The sequence below is a fragment of the Peromyscus maniculatus genome, chromosome 11 (genome assembly GCF_049852395.1).
Source record: "Peromyscus maniculatus bairdii isolate BWxNUB_F1_BW_parent chromosome 11, HU_Pman_BW_mat_3.1, whole genome shotgun sequence".
NCBI classification, from domain to species: domain Eukaryota; kingdom Metazoa; phylum Chordata; class Mammalia; order Rodentia; family Cricetidae; genus Peromyscus; species Peromyscus maniculatus.
Window position 1 is genome coordinate 92,062,779 of NC_134862.1, and position 20,294 is coordinate 92,083,072.

Below are 20,294 nucleotides of genomic sequence, written 5' to 3' on the forward strand. Positions count from 1 at the left end.
TGTGGATTATGCAAACCATTGCTTGTTCGTGTGCTTTCGGTGAGTCAAGAAAGCTGATTCACACAGGAGCTGCTGCCTGGGGTTCATGTGTCTTTTAATTTCCTAGGTGCGGCCATCTTCTTTGAATTCAAACATTACAAGCCTAAAAAGAGGTTTACCAGCACCAAGTGTTTTGCCTTCATGGAGATGGATGAAATTAAACCCGGGCCAATTGTAATAGAATTGTAAGTTTGGGGCATGGCAAATGGAACGTGGGAGTCAACCAGAGTATTTTAAACAATAATCTTTCTGTTGTGGTTCCAGATACAAGAAACCCACTGACTTTAAAAGAAAAAAATTACAGTTATTGACCAAGAAACCACTTTATCTTCATCTACATCAGACTTTGCACAAGGAATGATCCTGATACAAATACCCGGAACCTGTGTGAATTTACCACCCAGAAACCGTCATAATCTGTGTAGCATATCATTCTGCAACAGGCAGGAAATGAGCCCTACCCATGCCATTTGGCCAGCCAGCCCACCACAGAGCCGGACCCCAGAACTCAAACGCTCAGCACATCACTGACCTATCCCTCCTTTGGATATAGGTTTAGTGGAGATTTTGAAACATTTTTACTTTTCTATTCATTGTGCAATTAATTGTCTGTTTCTTATTACCACTACTCCTTCCCTGCTTCCCGGACAGTACTGTTGTGGTAGATGTGCTGAACTTCAGACAATGCAGCAATAAGAATGTGCTAGAGTTTACATTTCTGCTCACTTTTGCTCCAATATGCTCTTCTGGCTTGAATGTCACACTCTGGGTTGAGGTGGGTAGAATTGCTCTGAGAGGAAGTGGACTAGTTACATTGCCTAGGAAAGTATCTGGAAGCTTATAGGTACTCCTTAGAAGTGGCCTAGCTGAATGCCATAGATCTCCTGCATGGAAAGTGTGCCCTGACCAGATGAGAAACCCACATGGAATGTTCCCTGGATGACCAGATTGTTTTCCTGAAGTGAGCACTGTAGTCAGGTCGATTATCTGCTCTTCTCTATCATACTGCTATTCTTCCTGGTAGATTCTAGGGTTAACGTTGGAACCATCTCAGAATAACTCCAGGTTTTTAAATGTGTTTACAATATCTTTGAAATGGCATCGTTAGGAAGAGTTGAGTCAGATGTTAAGATACTGCGGATAATTGCTGCTTTCCTGACAACCCATTGTGAGACCTTAAGACCGCATACCTCTCCTTAGTATGCAAAATCTGGAAAGATAGTTTATTTTTTTTAATATAGGTAGATAGAATTGCCATTTATTTCTTATTTAGATATACAATCATTCATTCCTTTTGAAAATATGCAGGTGATTAGTTTATTTTAAATTGACTATTTACTTTTAATGTAACGAGGCATAAATAAGACTTTCTTCATAGCACATGATGAATAGTTACACAGAACATTAAGATTTGTGAGGGGCTTTCTGTGGGTTAGACATAGAACCCACATATTTTAATATTCACTTTTTAATGAACAGTGCATGAGGGGACTGCACTGTCAGTCCTGGGCCTGTTTTTAAATAGTATAACCTCATCACACCATTCAATATATTTGCTTTTTCAAGTAAGTAATCTCAATGAAGATGTTTTAACCTTCCCCTTCAAGAGATCTAGTCTTGACTTTCAGCACCCACTAGGTCACTGTTTACTAGATGGATGTTAATAAAAACTGTATTCAGCCTAAAAAATATCCACAACCAAATTAATCTTGATTGGATTAATTCCAAATGCTGAAATAATTCCATCTACAGTAGCTCTAGGAGATGAAGAATATGCCTTAAATTAACTCATTGTCTGACTCTTAAGCTTTAGGTTGTGGATCTCAAGACTGTAAGCTCCTCAAGGGGCAAGGGCCACATCTCTGGGTCATGTGAAGGTTCTAAGGTGCTTAGCAGTACTCTGGACCTGGGGAGTACTCAATACCCTGGGCAGTACTCTGGACCTGGGGGGTACTCAATACCTAGGGAGTACTCTGTACCCTGGGCAGTGCTCTGTACCCAGTGGGTACCCAGTACTTGGGGAATACTCAGTACCCTGTACCCTGGGGAGTACTGAATACCTTCTGTCTGATGTTGCTGACTAGGCCTAAAAAAGAATCCCTTAAAACCTACCATTATTAAAATGTAGCAAAGACTGTACATTGTCCTTTCTCTTTTCTCAGACCATAAGAGGAATAGCAAAGTGGCAATTTTCTGTGCTCCAGCACCGATCCTTCCCAAAGTGTGTTTATGTCAACTACAGATGCCTGCCATCGGGGTCCAAGAGCTTTAGTGGAGCATCCATCCTGTGATAAGCTGAGCTTTGATTCAGACCTGAATGACAAGACTATCTTAAAGCAGTTAACAGAGAGCATCCCACATTTCACAAGTGACGTTTCTGTTGCAGTCGCTGAACAATAAATAAATAGCCTTTGCTCTGGCAGAAATGCTTTCAGGCTGAGGTACTGCTCCTAGTGCGAGTTTTGGCTGCTCAGTCCAGAAACAGTTAGTTGGCTGGAGGCAACTTTAGAAACAGGAACTTCTGAAATGGAAAAGTGGTTCAACTGAGGTCTGTCGTCCTCTGTGCCGTCTGTAGACTGACAGCTTGTTAGGGGCTTTTGGAGCCCAGGATGTTCAGTAGGACTGGGCCGAGGATACAGTGGTAGACCATCCCAGAACTGCCCAGCTATGCAGTTTCTGTCTTCCTCGTGATGTTTACGATATACAGCAGGATAACCAAAGGGCTTTAGAGGGGAAACAGCCTAGTTTTGAAATTTTTTTTAAAGCAAAAAAGGGTGGGGGGTTACTTAGATTTACTATTTCTCTTCTTAGCTGGTATAATCTTTTTTTTTTTTTTTTTTTTTTTTTTTTTTTAATTTTTCGAGACAGGGTTTCTCTGTGTAGCTTTGCGCCTTTCCTGGGACTCACTTGGTAGCCCAGGCTGGCCTCGAACTCACATTAAAGGCGTGCGCCACCACCGCCCGGCTTAGCTGGTATAATCTTTATATGCCTTCTAAACCTAGGTAGCTGAGATAGTGGAGGCAGGAGGAAATCAAGTTTGAGAAAGCCTGAACTACATAGGTGAGAGAGACTCTTGTCTTTAAAAAAAATTTAGAAATTACATTAACTTCACTATTTTGTGTCTTGAGGTTGACAGATAAATCCAAAAAGTTGTGTTTGCAATTCAGTCTTATTTTATATGGTTAAAAATGACATAGGCTAGGGGCTTAAGAGATGGTTCAGGGGTTAAGAGCACTGGCTGTTCTTGCCCAGAACCAGGGTTCAGTCCCAGCACCCATATGGTGGCTCACAACTGCCTGGAACTCCAGTTCTAGGGGATCTGGTACCCTCTTCTGGACCCATGGACACCAGACATACATGTGGTACACATACATACATGCAGGCACAACACATGCATAAAATAAAAATTAATTTTTTAATGACATCCATTATCCTGTGGCGTTTTCTTATGATATAAAATCTTCTGTAATTCCAGATTGGGGCCAGGCATATTGAACTCTTCCTGGGGGGCTTCCAGCCTCCCTTGGAATGTCCTGCATTCAGAGAGCCTGTCTTTGTATAGTATGTCTTCAACTGTTGACGATTTTATTTCACATTGAAGCTTTTGCTCATTTTTCAGAATCCCCATGGATTTAACATCCCAATAATGACATGGTAAGTCCTAGGTGTCAATGTCATGACTTCACAGGACTTTAGAGAATACAGTGTCACAGTAAGCAGTTGTCACCTTTTATAACTTTACATATTATGGCTCTTACAGAATGTGCTGCTAAGGTTACTGTAAATAGTCTGAACCGGTTGTTTTAAAGGCAGTGTAATGGGTGCAAGACTTTACATACAACGCAATACCAGATTTCTAGACTTACCTGATTTACAAATAAAAGCACCAATATTTGGTTAATTCCTGAATAGTATGTTGAAGAATTGAACTAGGCAATGTAACTCAGGCCTGAAATTCCAGCCTCTGAGGAGCTGAGACAGGAGGATCACTGAGCGTCTGAGGCCAGGCTGGGCTACAAAATGAGACCCTGTCTCAAAACAACCATCTAATTGAGTTCAGCCCATAGTTATGGACTGAAGACATAGGTAAGTTTCCTAGTTTGCAATCATTCTTCCTCATGGCACCTTCCGGATTCTTTCTTGTCACATTCCTTAAAAATCAGCTGCAAGGTGATATGAGAAATAAAAGAATATACATTTCTAAAAAGAAATGATCTTACAGTCATGGCACATGGTTTTTATCTTCTTATCTACCCTTAGTGCAAGAATGGTTTTAAAAGCAACAAAATATCAGGTCAAATAATTTTACATTTTCCCTATGTTCCAAGGGGTGTGAGTGTGTGTATGTGTTTAGGTCAGAGGACAACTTGTGGGATTTGGTTTTCTTTGCTGTGTGGATCCAGGGAGCTATCAGGTTTGACATTGTCTTTACCTGCTGAGCCATCTTGCTGGCCTAAATAATCTTTTTTTTCCCCCCTCAGTTTTTGAGACAGGCTCTATATAACCCTGGCTGTCCTGTAACTCAGATCCACCTGCCTCTGCCTCCCAGATGCTGGGATTAAAGGTGTGTCCACCACATCCAGCCCCAGGTAATTCTTGTTACTAATGCAAACTTTGACTCAGAAAACCGTTCCCAAACAGGCAGTGAGCGTCAAGGAGGTGCAGATGCTAGGATGGGTGGGGCTGCCGACTCACTTGAGTAAGAGGAAGAATCCCCTAGTGCTCACTGGTGACTTCAGAGGGAGACCTCAGCAGTGCCGCGTGGAGTGTGCACACCCACCACTGCAGGTCCAGAAGCCCAGCTGTCAGGTTTCCCAAGTGATACACGTGTCAAAACAACCCAAAGAATCAGCAGACACTTGGAAAATATTAATAAACAAAGTTTATGAACTATTACTACAAAGAACTTTAGCAACAGGAGAGTTTATGATCCTTGAGTAAATGTTTTTTAGCGTAACAGTCTTTGAGAGACAAAGGGAGCTGTAAACACCTTGCTCTGTATCAGCTGGCACACACTAAACCAAGGCCATGGAAATACGTGTTCTTAAAGCATTTCCACAGGAAATGTTCATATTTTATGATATTCTAAATCATTTAGCAATTACATATGCTACAATAAACTAAACACAGGTATTCTTTATTGCACATTTCAAAGTTGGAAGGACACTCTAGCTTAAGAGGTGATTTTTACTTAGAAGGGAAAATAGTATTTTTTGTTTGGCTCAAAAATGCACACTGCCAAGGCAGCTTAGTACTAAAAACAAACTTTGTAAAACAACCTTTCAGGTTTTGAAGCCAATGAAATCCTTTGCTGTAATGAATAATGCACTGTCCGCTTTCTCTCTGACTCATGACAGAGGTCAAAGCTAGGGGCTGGGTTTTGAAGCCTGTGAATGGTCCTGGACACTGCTTGGAGAGGCAGGTGTGGCTTCCTCTCTTGGGCCGGAAGGCAGTGAGTCTCTTGCAGCAGGTGGTGGCATCGGGTAGTCCTGAGGACCATGAGTTGGAGGTGGTAATCTGGTACCAGGAATAAAGTACTCTCTTGGACCAAGTGAACCTGGAGGTCTAAATGGTATGTGTCCTGGTAAAAACTCCCGAGGGTCAACAGGCAGGTCCCGTTTCCCAGGCAGAACACCTGGTGCATATTCTCTTATGCCTAATGGTGGATGCATGCCTGGAACTAGAAAACATTAGTCATGTAAATACAAAGCAACATATTTAAATGAGCAATCACTGCAAGTATAGTAACATATTTAGTAATTTCTCAGCCCTAGAAAGTCAAGTATGGCACCATTACTTTAAAATAAGGCAAATGAGAATTAGCAAATTTAAATTAGTCTGTGGCCACTAAGCAAAGGACAGGTTTAAACACAGCTCTGCTTAATTTCAAGTTTTCTTTTTACTGCAATTCTGCATTTCAGAACCGCTCCATTCAGAATAACAGCCATGCCAAGAGGATAATGAAAATCACAGATTCACTCTGAAACACACCTTCCACTGCAACAAAGTTGGTAAAGGAAATGTTACTGCCTACCACTGTGTCAACCGAAAGCTCATGCAGCCAAAATACATTGACTAGGTTGCTATTGTGTTCTCTGTAACACCTATCCTCTATCTAGTCCCAGTGAGAAGGGACTGTTTAGCTTTCCTGTCTCTATTCTGTGACCTAGAGGGTGTTACGGCATGTGTCACCCATCTTTTCCATACATAATGTGTAACGACTGGTGTTCAAATGCACCTGCAGAGGGAACTTGACTGGCTTTCCTGAATGACCCCTTTCCTTGTCTAGCCATGCCCAACTCAGTTTAGGAAGATTAAATAATACCTATATGTGCTCAGAAGCTTGAGGATAGGTTACAATGTACTTTCAGCTTTATCCTCAACTGGAAAGCTCTATGGTAGTAACTATGTTAGCAAAGAACAGGGAAGATGAGTATGTTTTACAAGTCAATACTGTTCAGATCATCATACCAAATGGTGGAGGAGGAGGAGGAAGTGGCCGAGGCCCAAAAGGCCCACAGAGCTGAGGAGGTGGTCCATATCGAATGGGTGGTGGCATGGGGCCTCCCAAAGGGGCACCCAAGAGAGGTACCCCTGGAAACGGAGGGGGCCCTTTGGGGGCCATGTTAACCTGTAGAAAAGAAGCAGATAGAGTTTGGAAATGCTTTCACATGATAAAATGCTGAGACTAGTAAGCTGGCACCTGTCCAAAGAACCATCAGCTTAACAACACCACACGTGGCACATTGCCAGTGACAACTCGGGTTAGAAGGATGCCGCCAGCAGTGAATGGGGTTACTGCCTGCTGTCTGCACAGGGAAGGAAAAAGCCAGAGGACTATCAGCATTATAAGAAGTGACTGTGACACAGGCCGTGCCACACACACTGCAATCTGTATCAAAAGTACTCTATCTCTCATCACTATAATTCCATGTGTGTGGTGATATGTTGTGTACCCTAATAAAGCTTGCCTGAGGGTCAGAGAAGCAGAGTAAGCCACAGCCAACCTCACCTCACCAACTCCTCAGCTGATCCTGATTCCATGAATCCTCAGACTGAAGCCTCTGAGTCCTCACTCAAAAGACCTCAGCCAATAAGCCTTTAGTTCCTGTTTCCTCACGCCTTGTATACCTTTCTCCGCCCTGCCACATTTCTTCCTGGGATTAAAGGTGTGTGTGCCTCCCAAGCAAAGGCATGAGATCTCAAGTGCTGGGATTAAGTGTGTGTGCCACAACTGTCTGGCTCTGTTTCTCTCTTAGACTGAGTCAATCTCATGTAGTCCAGGGTGGCTTTGACTCACAAAGATCCAGAGGGATCTCTGCCTCCCGAGTGCTAGGATTAAAGGTGTGTATGCCACCACTGCCTGGCCTCTGTTGAATCGAGTGGCTTGTTCTGTCCTCTGATCCTAAAGAACTAAAGGCTCTTTTTGGGTGAGGATTCAGAGGCTTTCAGTCTAAGGATTTGTAGAAACAGGATCAGCTGAGGAGTTGGTGAGATTAGGTTGGCTGTGGCTTGCTCTGCTTCTCTGATCCTCAGGCACGCTTTATTCGGGTACACAACATATCACCACACACATGTACATATTAAGAATACAGAGAACGAATGCAAATATGTTTTCTACACAAGCAGTAATAGCAACTATTCAGGGAAGCATCAGTAGGTAGGCCTTTACTATATTATCCAAATTCTTAGATCATTCCGTCTGTAAGTGACTATCCTGCTTTAAACATGAACAAGCAGAGGCAAGAGGAGTTGAGCTGATTTGCTGGAGGTCATACTGCATGTAAAAGGGCAAGATGGAACTCAAATACCAGGCTCCACTCCAAGGCTGTGCCCCTCCTCACCCTCCATAATTTAAGTCTCTGAAGTCTGGAAAGGCCTCTGGGTCTCCCCAGACTAGCCTTGGATAAAGACTTCTCAAGACATGCACATCCCTGGAACCCTGTACTGCACTTCACAGTATTTCCCAGCAGTTTTATGTTCATGGTTAGGAAGACGGCACTCAGTAGTGACCTTCACTGGCTGGTAACACTACAGGACAGGAGTTTCCATGTTGTGTTAGTGTAGAGCAGAAGGCTGAGTAACTGCAATAGCCATACATGTCACTTCTGTGAACACTGAACAAGTCCAGCCACTACTCAGGACCAGATCAACAGCTGTTACACTCGTCTCTGTTTGTAAGCAGTCCGACTTCATATCATTCAAAACAGTCTGCCAGGGACACAGGTGCAGGGGGTTTTCAATAGCACAGTTCCAAGCAGATAATGACAACGAATAATATGACTTACAGTGAGTTTATTTCACTCGAGTTTTCAGCACAAAGCACACAACATAAGTTCTACTGATGATTTTTCACTCTATAGTAATAGTTATAGCAAATGCTCTAAACTAGTTAGTAATTTAACCCAAATAGGAAAAAACGACACCAACAACCAACCACTCTGGCTCAGTGACACTCCAAGGTCAAGGAGCATGAACAAGACGAGTATCATGCTTTCATAAACTTACTAAGGACAAACCAAGCAAAGCTAAAGCCTGCTCCAGCCCTCAATCTCTAAATACTTACTGCTACTGGATGCTCAGCTAAAGGGGCCAGGCTGGAACCTAAGGGGCCGTCAGGCTCTTGGAGAACAGTTGGCTTTTAAAGAAACAAATAGACATATAAACAAGAGAGGAAGTGGAGACCAGTAGGGAATACTCATCTGCCTGCAGAGCGTACCTTGCTCTCATCTGTGGCCTTCGCTGGAGAGGAGCTCCTGGAGCTGCTGTTTATCACAGGAGCCGGACCTGGGTCTGCAAGAGGCCAGAGAACAACTCAGATTCACCGCCATATGTTCTGAAGAGAACCAAAGTCCCACATGCATGAGGCTCAGAAAGTACTTAGGCCCCTTACCAGAAGCAGCGTGTTTCCCAGAAGCCTCTGATGACCATCGCGGACTAGGTAAATGCCTGTCCAGTGACCCTTGAGAAAAAACCAACAGAGCCCTTGACATGTAGTTTTCAGGGGGAATAAACTTATTGTGGCTAGGGCTCAACTCTTAACTAGAAAGCAGCATCACAAATAGATCTGCTAGGTGAGATACCACATGCCTGCAATCCCAAAGAGAGATCTCAATATGTGAGTCACAATTTATGCAGAGACTTCAAATATTAAACAAGAACTGCTTCGGTTTTTGTAAATATTTTTAAATTATTTTCCTTTTTATTTTATGTGTATGAGTATTTGGCCTGCATGTATCTGTCTGCACCACGTGTGCAGTACCCCTGGAGGCCAGGAGAGGGTGTCATCCCCTGGGACTGGAGTTAAAGGTGGTTGAGAGCTGCCATGTTGGTGCTATGAAGTAAACTTAGGTCTGCTAACTACTGAGCCACTGATCCAGCCCCAGGAATTGCCTTAGTTTTAAAGACAACCAGCAGACTTTCTAGTAAGAATACTGGTCTAGTGCTTCAAGCTAGAGATGTATTAGCCCTGTATTGGTGGCATTTTTCCACTCGACTTCCAATCTTCATAAGCGTCACAGACAGAATTAGAGTAAGGTAGCATTTCATAGTCACAGTGAAATGTTAAAGTATATATAGTATTCTTAAAAAGCAATGCAGGGGTCACTAGAATAGAAATCTTTCTAGCCTATGGCAGAGCTTATAGTGACCCACTTTTCTATGAAGACGGATGTGAATCGTAACATAGGAAGAACCCACTTCATGTATTGTAGTGCAGAGGAGTACACCAGTGCTCACCACATTCACTTCTAGGCATGTCTCTTCGACTGAGTGTGGCGGAAAGAGGTCTCCCAGGTGGCTCTGCTGGTAGGGGAGGGGAGCATTCTCCACCACTCACAGGGGATGGGCCAAAAGAACCATTCTGGCTCAGTAGACCTGAAGACAGCAACGCCTTGTTACCACTCTATGACAGCCCTCTCCCTCCAGTAAGCTTGGAGACTTTCTAGGACATCATAGCTATTACAGAAGTAAAATGTAATTTACACACATTCCACACCAAAATCCTGCTGCGTTGTACAAAGCACTTCTTACCTCTCCGGGGAGGGTTTTGTGTATTCGGTCTTCCTGGTATTGGTTTTACGATCACAGGTTCATCTTGCCTCATTGCCATCTTTTGGGTTATTTCCAGTAATCTTGAATATTGAGAAAGAATGGACTTAAAATGAAATAGCAACCAATTCCTGATCAGGTAGCACCTAGCATTAAAATGCTAAAAGCACTGAAAAACAGCTATGAAAACTCCATACTTGTGCCTTAAGTTAGCAGCTTCTCTCTTCTCCTCTTCCATGGCCCTCTCTGCAGCACGGGCTTTGAGCTGTTGGAGAAAAAGGCATTGTGATTCAGATGTGGTAGGCTGTGCACAAAAATAAAAAAGGAAAAACCCTTACCCAGTTTTCATGAGCTTTCTTCTCGTGAGCAGCAATCTGAAAAGACAACAAACACATCAAATACATGTTGTTCAGGCTCTTTTTAATGCCCATTTTAACATATTAGCTTTCAAAAACAATCTGCAACTAATGTAGGCCAATATAGTTTTTACCTGGCTTTTAAATGACTGTTCTGTTTTCTGTAGCTCTTCTTCCATTTCTTCAATTCTCCGCCTAAGAATTACAGTTGGCATTATCAGTGAAAACACGACTAGATAAAATTGGCAACAATCCCTTGACTCTGAGGAGCTACAGTTGTAAAGATTTTTAGACATACAAAAACATGGTTTATATAAATTTACTCAAAGCACAGTATAACAAAACAAACACATTAATTTTGCTGTCATTTCATGACTAGTGATTCCTAGCCTACCATTTCCTTAATGGTTTTTAATATGGTCTCAAGAAAATCCTGCTATGAATATCTGCTTCTATACAATTACATTTTCTTTTCTTCTATCGGAAAAAAAAAAAATTAAACAGGCTAATGACTACTGATTTATCAAATGGTATGATCACTGCAGTGATTTTTGAAGTCACATAGCAAACTGCATTCTTTAAAGAATGCCTCTAAAACAGCAGTTCTCAATCTGTGGGTTGAGACCCCTTTGATAAACCTCTATCTTCCAAACCACATTACAATTCTTAACAGTAGAAACATTACAATTATGAAGTAGCAAGGGAATTAATTTTATGGTTGGGGGGTTACAACATGAAGAACTGCATTAAAGGGGCACAGCATTAGGAAGGTTGAGAACCACTGGTCTAATATATATAAAACTCCTCCCCACCCTGCTGCCCACAGCCATCTGCAGGAAAAGGGGCCTTTAGTCCTTCAGTGTGCACGCTAAGTAAATTTACATTTTACCTTTTCCATTTGTTAACTCCCCGTGTGAATGACTGGCCTCATGGCCCCTCCCCCTGGGTTTCTGTGCTGTCTCCTGCTACCTAACAGTTGTAGGGAGACAGCACAGCCCCTGTGAGGCCCCGGCCCTGTGCAGAGCCTCAGCTTACTTGTAAGTTTTTACTTCCTCGGCAGCCAAGACCACGTTTCCATCTGCAGCTGACAGGCGCTGCTCTCTGTCTTGCCGCTCATACTCTTCTTGACTCAGTTTCCTAGGAAAAACCCATGGTTAAGTGGATGTCTTTCCTTACAGCAGTCAGCTCTCTCTATTCAACTGTCATTTCCTATCCTGCTTTTGTTTGTTTGTTTTTTGAGACAGGGTTTTTCTGTGTAGCCCTGGTTGTCCTGGAACTCACTCTGTAGACCAGGCTGGCCTTGAACTCAGAGATCCACCTGCCTCTGCCTCTCTGGGATTAAATGTGTGTGCCACCACTATGCAGTTTCCTATTCTTCTCTTAATGCCCCAACACATGAAGACATGCAAAGAAATTAAAAGCTTCCCTGACATCCAGGAAATCAAACTCTGACCTCTTGGAAAGCCAAGTGCATGCATATTCTAAGTGTGCCCCATAATTTCCTATGAGAAGTAAAACAATTGTAAAAAAAACTATGCTCAGTGGATAACCTGCACTATAGGTTGAAAGTGCCTTCCCGTCTATGAAAAACAGCAGTCTAGCTCAACTAAAGAAGGGCCAGATACTTCTTTCTGCCCTGGGTAGGGTACTAATCACTTTCTTATGTTGTCTGAGAACTGTTGTATGAAAAGCCAGGTGTGGAGGTGCACACCTGTAACCCCAGCAGGGCGAGGCAGAGGCAGGCAGATCCCTGAAGCTCATTGACCAGCCAGCCTAGTAGAATAGATGCTCTTCTGGTCAATAAGAAATATGTCTCAAAAATAAAGGTAGACATTGAAGGAGGAAAAGGCAGCCAACTATGACCTATGACCTCCACATCCCTCCTGTGGACACATGTGCATACCCAAATCAAGTACATATAGTATACACACACACACACAAAGCCAACACCTAGCCACAAGCACACACACGCGCGCACACACACACACACACACACACACACACACACTGGTAGACAGTGGGCCCCTACTTCTGCAGAGCCATCTCCTTCTGCTGGTAGAGCTCATTCAGGATCTCCACTTTCTGCTTCAGAGTTTTGCACTCGTCTTCTAGCCCGGCTTTAGCAGTCTGCAGAGAGTTGCAGTCATCTTCCAGTTTCTTGATTTGGCCTGTAGGGGATACACAGGATTTCTCTGTATGTGTGCAGAGGCTTGAGAGACAGGGCTGAGGGGTCAGTACTGAGAAATGAGAAGCATGAACACCGCAACCTAGTTTTCTTTCAAATCAAATTTTAAATTGTTCTAATATACAGCAATTTTTGTCTCCAGCAGAACCTACCTTCCAGGTTACATTTAGTGGACATGGATGTTCTTAGCTTAAGTTGTAAAAGTTTGAGATCCTCTTCAACTATTGAGACTGCAGTTTGTGTCTAAAAATTACAGAAGAAAAATCTAGTCTTAACAGTGAGCTATCGGAAGGCCTCCCGGGTGCTTCTGGGACTACAAACAGGACGGTACCCGAGTGATGTCCATCATCTGCTCAACTCTGTGTTTCATCCTCTCACTTCGGTCACCTACAAGAGAAAAAAAAGACTTCAGTTGCCTTTTCTTCCTTGCTTTTTAAAGACATTTCCATGACTTCCCTCAAACAATGATCATATTCCAACAGTGGAATAAAAACAAAAAACAACCAAGAAAACCGATTAACTGATTTAGAACTAAAATTCAAATGTACAATGCTAACTGCCAGTCTGTGCAATAAAAAATGGCATCCTTGCTCCAAGACAGAGTGCTTTCTTCTCTCAGCTCACCTCTCCTGAATAAATGTCTCTTCAAGACATCCAGACCTTTGTCCTCCCTCAAATCTGCTGCCAGGTGTGACTTAAAGCCCCCGCAGTGGTAAGGAGCAGTTAATATTCAACTTGGGAGACATCGGAGACAGGTCTTCATCAGTTAACATGCTGCCCTCTAGCATCCTACCACACAACTCTAGCTTCTTACCTGGCAGCTTCAGCTGTGATTCCAACCACCTCAGGTCTCTGAAAACAAACTGCAGGTCTTCTTAAGACCAGAACTACAGAGACCACACTCCTCATTTAAGGACGAGACAGGGTTTTTTTTTGTTTGTTTGTTTGGTTTTTTTTTGTTTTTTTTTTTTGTTTTTTTTTTTTTGAGACAGGGTTTCTCTGTGTAGTCTTGGAGCCTGTCCTGGATCTCACTTTGTAGATGAGGCTGGACTCGAACTCACAAAGATTCCCCTGGCTCTGCCTCCAAGTGCTAGGATTAAAGGCTTGTGCCACCGCCGCCCGGCTTTTGTGTTTGTTTGTTTTGGGCAGTTTTTTAATACGTAGAGGCAAGAGATGACTGAAGCAGCCCCACTGTACAGGCCAGTGTCCTTTGCACGCCTACACTACACTACACCACACCTGAGGAGTAAGCCAGCTGGCCCAACACAGACACACATCTACAAGTCTAGCAGTGGAGCCCACAGCCATAAAGCTTACCCTGAAAAGCAGCCTCAGTGACCTGAAATTGAAGTAAAGAGGGCAAAATAGGCCCAACCTCCCCGAGTCAGATCTCACCTCCCACTTCTCCATTGGCCAGCTCATCTGCCTCATTTCCTCCTTTATTCTGATCCTCAGATTCAAGTTCACACTCTACCCGATTCAACTGTGTGAGGCAATTGGTCAAAGCCTAGAAAAGAAGCAAATGGTGTAAAAGCCTCTTGATTTTAAATCAGAAGACTTCACGGGATTAAGTGTGTACTCATGAGGATAAACTTACATCCATATTGTCGTCTTTGTGAGTCAGAGCCACTTCTAGGTCTTTCTGGGACCTCTCAAATGACTTGATTTGTTCAGCAAGCTCAGCATGCGATTTACTCCACTCTTCAATCTGCTGCTGCAACTGAAAAAGCAAACGTATAAATCCCTATGGTGCAGGGCTGTGCATAGGAGACATCTATGGGAGACGGGGTGGGAAGCCACACCTCTCCTTGGCATGTCACCAGGAGCTAAAATATCAGTTAAAAAAGGGATGAGCCGGCTGTGGTGGCGCACACCTTTAATCCCAGCACTCAAAAATATGAGGCTATTCAAGTCAACGCCTAACTGGCATTTGAGAAAATAAAGAATAACCCCCAAATGCTGCAGTAAGTGGTACAGAAAACTCATGACACAGAAGACATTTGCTCAATCGGGAAGCCGGCTTCTACTTCCCAGCACCCAGCCTGAGTCCTTCCTTTCCTTCAAAGAGGTCTGAGGAAAGACGAAGAGGACATGCCATCGCCTACTAGCTGAACCTGCCTTACCTGCTCTTTCTTCTTCTTAAGCCTGGCATTTTCTTCTTGAACCCGATGACATTCAGATTTTACATTCTCTTCACTAAGCTTGGCTTCATTAAGGGCAATTTGAACCTAATGTAAAACACTCCTAGTTAGTAAATAAATTCCAAAGGAAAAAGTTATATTTTCTCAACCAAATACCATGTAAGTTTCATCTTTGACATGTTTTAAGACACATCAAACTTTTGCCCAATCAGATTAAGACAGTGCTATGACTCTTGTGTAGGATATATAGACAGCCTCACCTCTGAAAGTTCTGATGCATTCATCGAAATGACATCCTTCAACTTCTCAATAGACTTCTTGTTTTCCAGTATCTGACCCATGAAAGCAGAACACAGAGAGAGCCTCAGGTCTCAGCAGAGTCTCTAGTGTATGTACTATTGCTGTGATAAACTGTGACCAAAAGCAGCTTGGGGAGGAAAGGTTTTATTTCTGCTTAAAGCTTCGAGTCCATCATCTAAGGAAGTCAGGGCGGGAGCCTGGAGGCAGGAGCTGATGCAGAGGCCATAGAAGAGCACTGCTTCCTGGCCAGCTTTGCCCATGTTCTTACAGTTCCTCGGACCACCAGCCCAGAGGCAGCACTACCCCCAGGGAGCTGGGCCCTTCCACGTCAATCATCAATTAACGAAATGCACGACAGGCTTTCCCACGGGTTAATCTGATGAGGGCATTTCCTCAGCTGAACTTCTCTCTGTATTAACTTGACATGAAACTAGCTGACACACACACTAAAGAAGAAACACTAATAAACATATGTTTCTTCTTAGAAACACTAATAAACATAAGCCTATGTTTTTGGTAAAGAGATCCAATTTTGGCCTAAGTGGGGCTGGGAAATCAATGTAATAGTAATTCAACCTTCTTAGTTATGAGATAATGCAGATGACCACATAAAAAGATGAAAGAAGCCGGGCGGTGGTGGTGTACACCTTTAATCCCAGCACTCGGGAGGCAGAGGCAAGAGGATCTCTGTGAGTTCGAGGCCAGCCTGGTCTACAAAGTGAGTTCCAGGAAAGGCGCAAAGCTACACAGAGAAACCCTGTCTCGAAAAAACAAAAAAAACAAACAAACAAACAAAAAAAAGACGAAAGAAAAAAAAAAATCTTTCAAATTAATGTTATTGTTGTCTTCCATCTCCAGCTCCTCCTAGTGGTAGAGAAAAACTAAAAAAAAAAAAAAATTCTCTGCCTAACCAAGCCTGCTAATGTACACTAATTTAGGAGACTGAGGCTAAAGGATCATGAGTTCAAGACCTGTCTTGGTTACAGATGGAGTTCAAAGCCAGCATGGGCAACTTAGTGGAGATTGCCTCAAAATTAAAAAATAAAAAATAAAAAAATGGATAGTGCTATAGCTCAATGTTAGAATGCCCACTTACCCTGTGTGAGACACTAGGGTCAGAATGGGGGTCGGGGGTCGGCTGTGTGGGGGATAACCTATACTGAAAACAGTAGGATTTGGAGGAAAATAGATAAATCTCATACAGAAGATTCAAAAGATTTCTTATGAAGATACAAGCTCCTCAAGGGGGTGGAATATGTAATTCTTCCCTCTAACTGTGAGCCTTGCATAATGATTTCAGCAAAGAGCTGAAAAGAATAATTTAACATCAAAGAAATATGACTATTACTTCCTTAGCTGGGTGATTGGCTCAGCTGGGGTAGGATATAATGGGAACTATTTTCTCTGCAACTGTTATATGAAACCAAAATAAGTTTATTAAAATGAGAATTTTTAAAAAACAAAACAAGATCAAAGAACCAGTCAATAAGACAAGAATTCCTAGATGGTTTACCTGTTCTGGAGGACAGAGCTAAACTATTTGGCAGTTATCCAGTGTTGAGAACACAAATACTCTTCCTATGCCCATAAGAATAAGTCGTTGGGTTACAAGTTAAAATTCTCCAAGGTAAGTCACAATTGGTTCAGCTTCCCTGAGTCCTATTTCCAGTTTAGTTAACAGCATGGGGAGAGTTGCCCTCACCACAGAACCATTCAAAAAAACCATTACATCACCAGTTAGCAGCTCCACTTACCAAGCCCTGATTCTTGACGTTCTGTTCTCTTTCAGATTCTAACATAAGATGAAGACTTTTGGCTTTGTCACCCAGAATTTCATTAGTTTCTTCAAGTACCCTGATTTTATCCTTAACAAAAAAAGATGCTAATATTAGTAAGAATTACTCATTCCATTTATTTTCACTTTTAGAATGCAATTCTCCCCCAAAGAGGTATTTACCTTGTATTTAATAGCGTCATCAGAGAGAATCACATTTTGTTTCTTGGTTTCTTGAACATATTTCTTTGATTCCTTGATCTATGTAAAACAAAGTATTTAAGGTTAATAGTTTAGAATTAACTACAAATTATAATGCTACCAAAGTCATGTCCAAGCACACAACCTCCTACAGACAGCAGCTGCTTACATCTTGGATGGATCATAGGAAGTGATAAAGTAAAATATGAATCTTAAAAAAATCATAAATGGAATGTTAAGACAAATATTCAAGCTGGAACAAGGGGAGGAAGTTAAAAGAATAATTATACCTTTTGTTCATAATTTGACAGTTTTTGCATAAGTTCTGCATTTTCTTTCTTGATAGTCTCCAATTTTTCAGAAATTTGCTTCTCAGTAACTAAAAAGAAGGGAAATATGTAAGTCTGTGAGCCCAAGATGAAGCCGGATGCTCCAGTACATTATCAGCAAAGGCATGTTATCAGGCATTAAAAGGAAAACATGCTCTGCATGACTATTCTGCCCTTAAAGGCACTCTGTAGTGACTGGAATAAGGGTGTAGGAATATTAAAGTTTTAAAAAATACAGTATGAAGACTTTAAATTTATTTTAGAGATACAGAATTTAAAGAAATGCTATATATAACTTGATCCCATCTCAGAAAAATGGAATTGCTTCAAGTGTCATTTGCAAAGAGAATCTGAGAAATACAGAATACCAGTTCATTCCACCATCCTGCACGTCATCTACCCAAATCATGACTTAGCGTGTTCACATGTAACAAACCTGCACGGCACCAACAGTCAAAGATGATCTGCCCTGTTAACTAATCCTGTCCTCCCCACCCCCTCAGGTTGCCTGTCTCAGTTGGCACATAACAGTTCTATCAGCCAAGCTGGTGGCCTAGAAACAGTGAACTTCCAGGAGTAAATAAAGCAATCAGACATGAGAAGTCATAGCATCTCTGTCTAGCTTACAGGAAACTCACGTCAAACACCAATGCAAAGGGTTGATATAAGGGAAAATGAACCTAAAGATTTACCTTGATATACTCTACTCTTTACCTAGAAGAAAAGAAACAAAATTAAATTTCTTGTCAAAACCTACTTAGCATATTGTTCCTAATATAGCCATAAACAAATGAGAATTTAGTAACAACTTGGATCAGAAAATAAATCCACAGTATTAAAAATAAGGAAAAGCTGGGCTGGTGTGATGGCTCGGCAGGCAAAGGTGCTTGTCACTAACCCTGACATTCTAAGTTCCATCCCGGGACCCACACGGTGCAAAGAGAGAACCTGAAAGCTGTGCTCAGATCTGCACACGTGCACCACAGCTCAAATGCATACAAATGGATACATAAATGTAATCTTTAGGGGCTGGAGAGATGGCTCAGAGGTTAAGAGCACTGGCTGTTCTTCCAGAGGACCTGAGTTCAGTTCCCAGCAACCACATGGTGGCTCACAACCATCTATAATGAAATCTGATACCCTCTTCTGGCTTATGGCAAACTTGCAGAAAGAACACTATTTACATAATAAATAAAATAAATCTTTAAATAAATAAATAAATGTAATCTTTAAAAAATGTTAAAAAGACAAAGCTAAAAGGTGTTTCAAATTAAATTGGTAATAATATTTCATAAATAGCCTCAATAAATAAAAACACTAAGATATGTATCTGGTTTTGCAGCTAAAAGCATGTTTGTGCATCTATTAAAAGAGCACCAATCTTAAGATATGAGCACTGATGCTTAATAACACATGTGGCTACTAGCTCAGCAATAAACATATTAATCATTTATTTACTTGATATCTGACAACTCCCAATAGCTAGAGTAAACTCTAGAAATGAGTATTCAAAAAGACAAAGAAACAAAATTAAAAATTAAAAGAGAAACTCTTTGTCTTTAGATATGTACTCACCAGAAAACATCCTAGCAATCCTATTCAATGATGTCTGCCTGCTGAATTCTGAAATAATCTGATAGGATTGGGGCAGTGGATAAAGCAAATGTGAAGACCCGAGTTCAGATCCCCAGAGCCTGTGGGAATGGTAGTGCATATCTGTGACCCCAATGCTCCTACAGTGAGATGGGAAGCAGGAGGAGGAGTCTCCCAGAATCCTGCAAGCCAGCAACTCGCTAGATGTGGTGCTGAACTATTAAAAAAGAAACCCGGTCTCAAAAAAAGGAAGGTTAGGGACTATATCAGGGGTTGGCCTTTGAGCTCTGCAAATGCACACTCACATACAAACACATGCACACAAACATCAAGGACACACACAAAAATTAAAAACAAACTAGGAATCTGATAGAGTACCATATGACTTCCAAGACTACTAACAAGGGTACACTGGTACCTGGCCTGGGAAGGATGTATTTCCAGAGGAAATGTACAAGAGAGCTGACAGCTAAAACCATCTAGAGCAATAAAGCTGAGGCAGTAACTAGTGCAGAAAGATTTACTACGTCTATTTTTCTTTTGAGATATGGTCTCACTTTGTAGCCCTGGCTAGTCTGGAACTCACTATGTAGACCTGGTTAACCATGTACTCACCTGGCTCTGCCTCCTGAGTACTGGGGTTATAGTTATAGGTGTATACCAGAACACCTGGCCCAAGTTTCTTTCTTTTTTTTTTTTAAATTATATTTATCTGTGTGTTTATGTATGGGTGTGCACATGCCAGGGCATACATATGTACACATGGAGGTCAGAGGAAAACTTGTCGGAGTGGGTTCTTTCCTTCAATCATGTTGGGTCCTGGGATAAAATTCAGGTTGTTAGTCTTGGCTGCAGGTACCTTTATCCATTGAGCTACCATGATGGCCCACTAAATTTCTTTGTGACTCAAAATATATTTCTCCTTTCCAATGCTACTATTAAAAATTTTTATGTTTATTTATTTTATATGTATGAGTGTTTTGCTTGCATAGATATATGTGTATCCCATGCATATCTAGTGGCTGTGGAAGCCAGAAGTGGGCATTGGATACCCTGGAACTGGAGTTATAGATGATTATGAACCATCATATGCGTGCTAGAAATCAAGCTTGGGTCCTCTGCAAGAGCAGCAAGTATTAAATCATTGAGACATCATCTCTCCAGCCCCGCAAATGCTACTATTTTTACTTGGACCCATCCACAAGTCATCCATGAAATTTCAATCTTATCAATATAAAACATGTATAAATACCTTGTTATAAGAAAATGCATCCCAGGCGGTGGTGGCACACGCCTTTAATCCCAGCACTCAGGAGGCAAAGCCAG

The 20,294-nt window shown here is 41.9% G+C and overlaps 2 protein-coding genes across 7 annotated transcripts in view; one reads left to right on the forward strand and one right to left on the reverse strand.

The window, feature by feature from the left end:
- The window catches only part of Aida (axin interactor, dorsalization associated), a 33,580-nt gene extending 31,402 nt beyond the window's left edge, over positions 1-2,178 (forward strand). Inside the window, exons 9-10 of the mRNA XM_042258768.2 lie at positions 107-224; positions 304-2,178. Of these exons, the coding sequence (XP_042114702.1) occupies positions 107-224; positions 304-400 (215 nt within the window). The 3' untranslated portion in view covers positions 401-2,178. The remainder of the gene's footprint in view (positions 1-106; positions 225-303) is intronic.
- Positions 2,179-4,903: 2,725 nt separating this feature from the next.
- Positions 4,904-20,294, reverse strand: part of Mia3 (MIA SH3 domain ER export factor 3) — a 44,258-nt gene continuing 28,867 nt past the window's right edge. For 2 of the 6 annotated variants that reach the window (XM_006988606.4, XM_042258764.2), the window contains 22 exons: positions 18,068-18,089; positions 17,337-17,425; positions 17,029-17,106; positions 16,826-16,936; positions 15,032-15,103; positions 14,754-14,858; positions 14,228-14,350; positions 14,026-14,137; positions 12,962-13,017; positions 12,783-12,873; positions 12,475-12,613; positions 11,481-11,582; positions 10,580-10,640; positions 10,428-10,463; positions 10,287-10,354; positions 10,072-10,172; positions 9,778-9,915; positions 8,933-9,001; positions 8,759-8,832; positions 8,606-8,677; positions 6,511-6,670; positions 4,904-5,719 (listed from right to left, as the gene is read on the reverse strand). In XM_006988606.4, coding sequence (XP_006988668.3) covers positions 5,406-5,719; positions 6,511-6,670; positions 8,606-8,677; positions 8,759-8,832; positions 8,933-9,001; positions 9,778-9,915; positions 10,072-10,172; positions 10,287-10,354; positions 10,428-10,463; positions 10,580-10,640; positions 11,481-11,582; positions 12,475-12,613; positions 12,783-12,873; positions 12,962-13,017; positions 14,026-14,137; positions 14,228-14,350; positions 14,754-14,858; positions 15,032-15,103; positions 16,826-16,936; positions 17,029-17,106; positions 17,337-17,425; positions 18,068-18,089 — 2,193 coding nt within the window. In that variant the 3' untranslated portion in view covers positions 4,904-5,405. The remainder of the gene's footprint in view (positions 5,720-6,510; positions 6,671-8,605; positions 8,678-8,758; positions 8,833-8,932; positions 9,002-9,777; positions 9,916-10,071; positions 10,173-10,286; positions 10,355-10,427; positions 10,464-10,579; positions 10,641-11,480; positions 11,583-12,474; positions 12,614-12,782; positions 12,874-12,961; positions 13,018-14,025; positions 14,138-14,227; positions 14,351-14,753; positions 14,859-15,031; positions 15,104-16,825; positions 16,937-17,028; positions 17,107-17,336; positions 17,426-18,067; positions 18,090-20,294) is intronic. The other 4 variants (XM_006988607.4, XM_016007043.3, XM_042258763.2 and 1 more) reach the window with 3 other exon arrangements.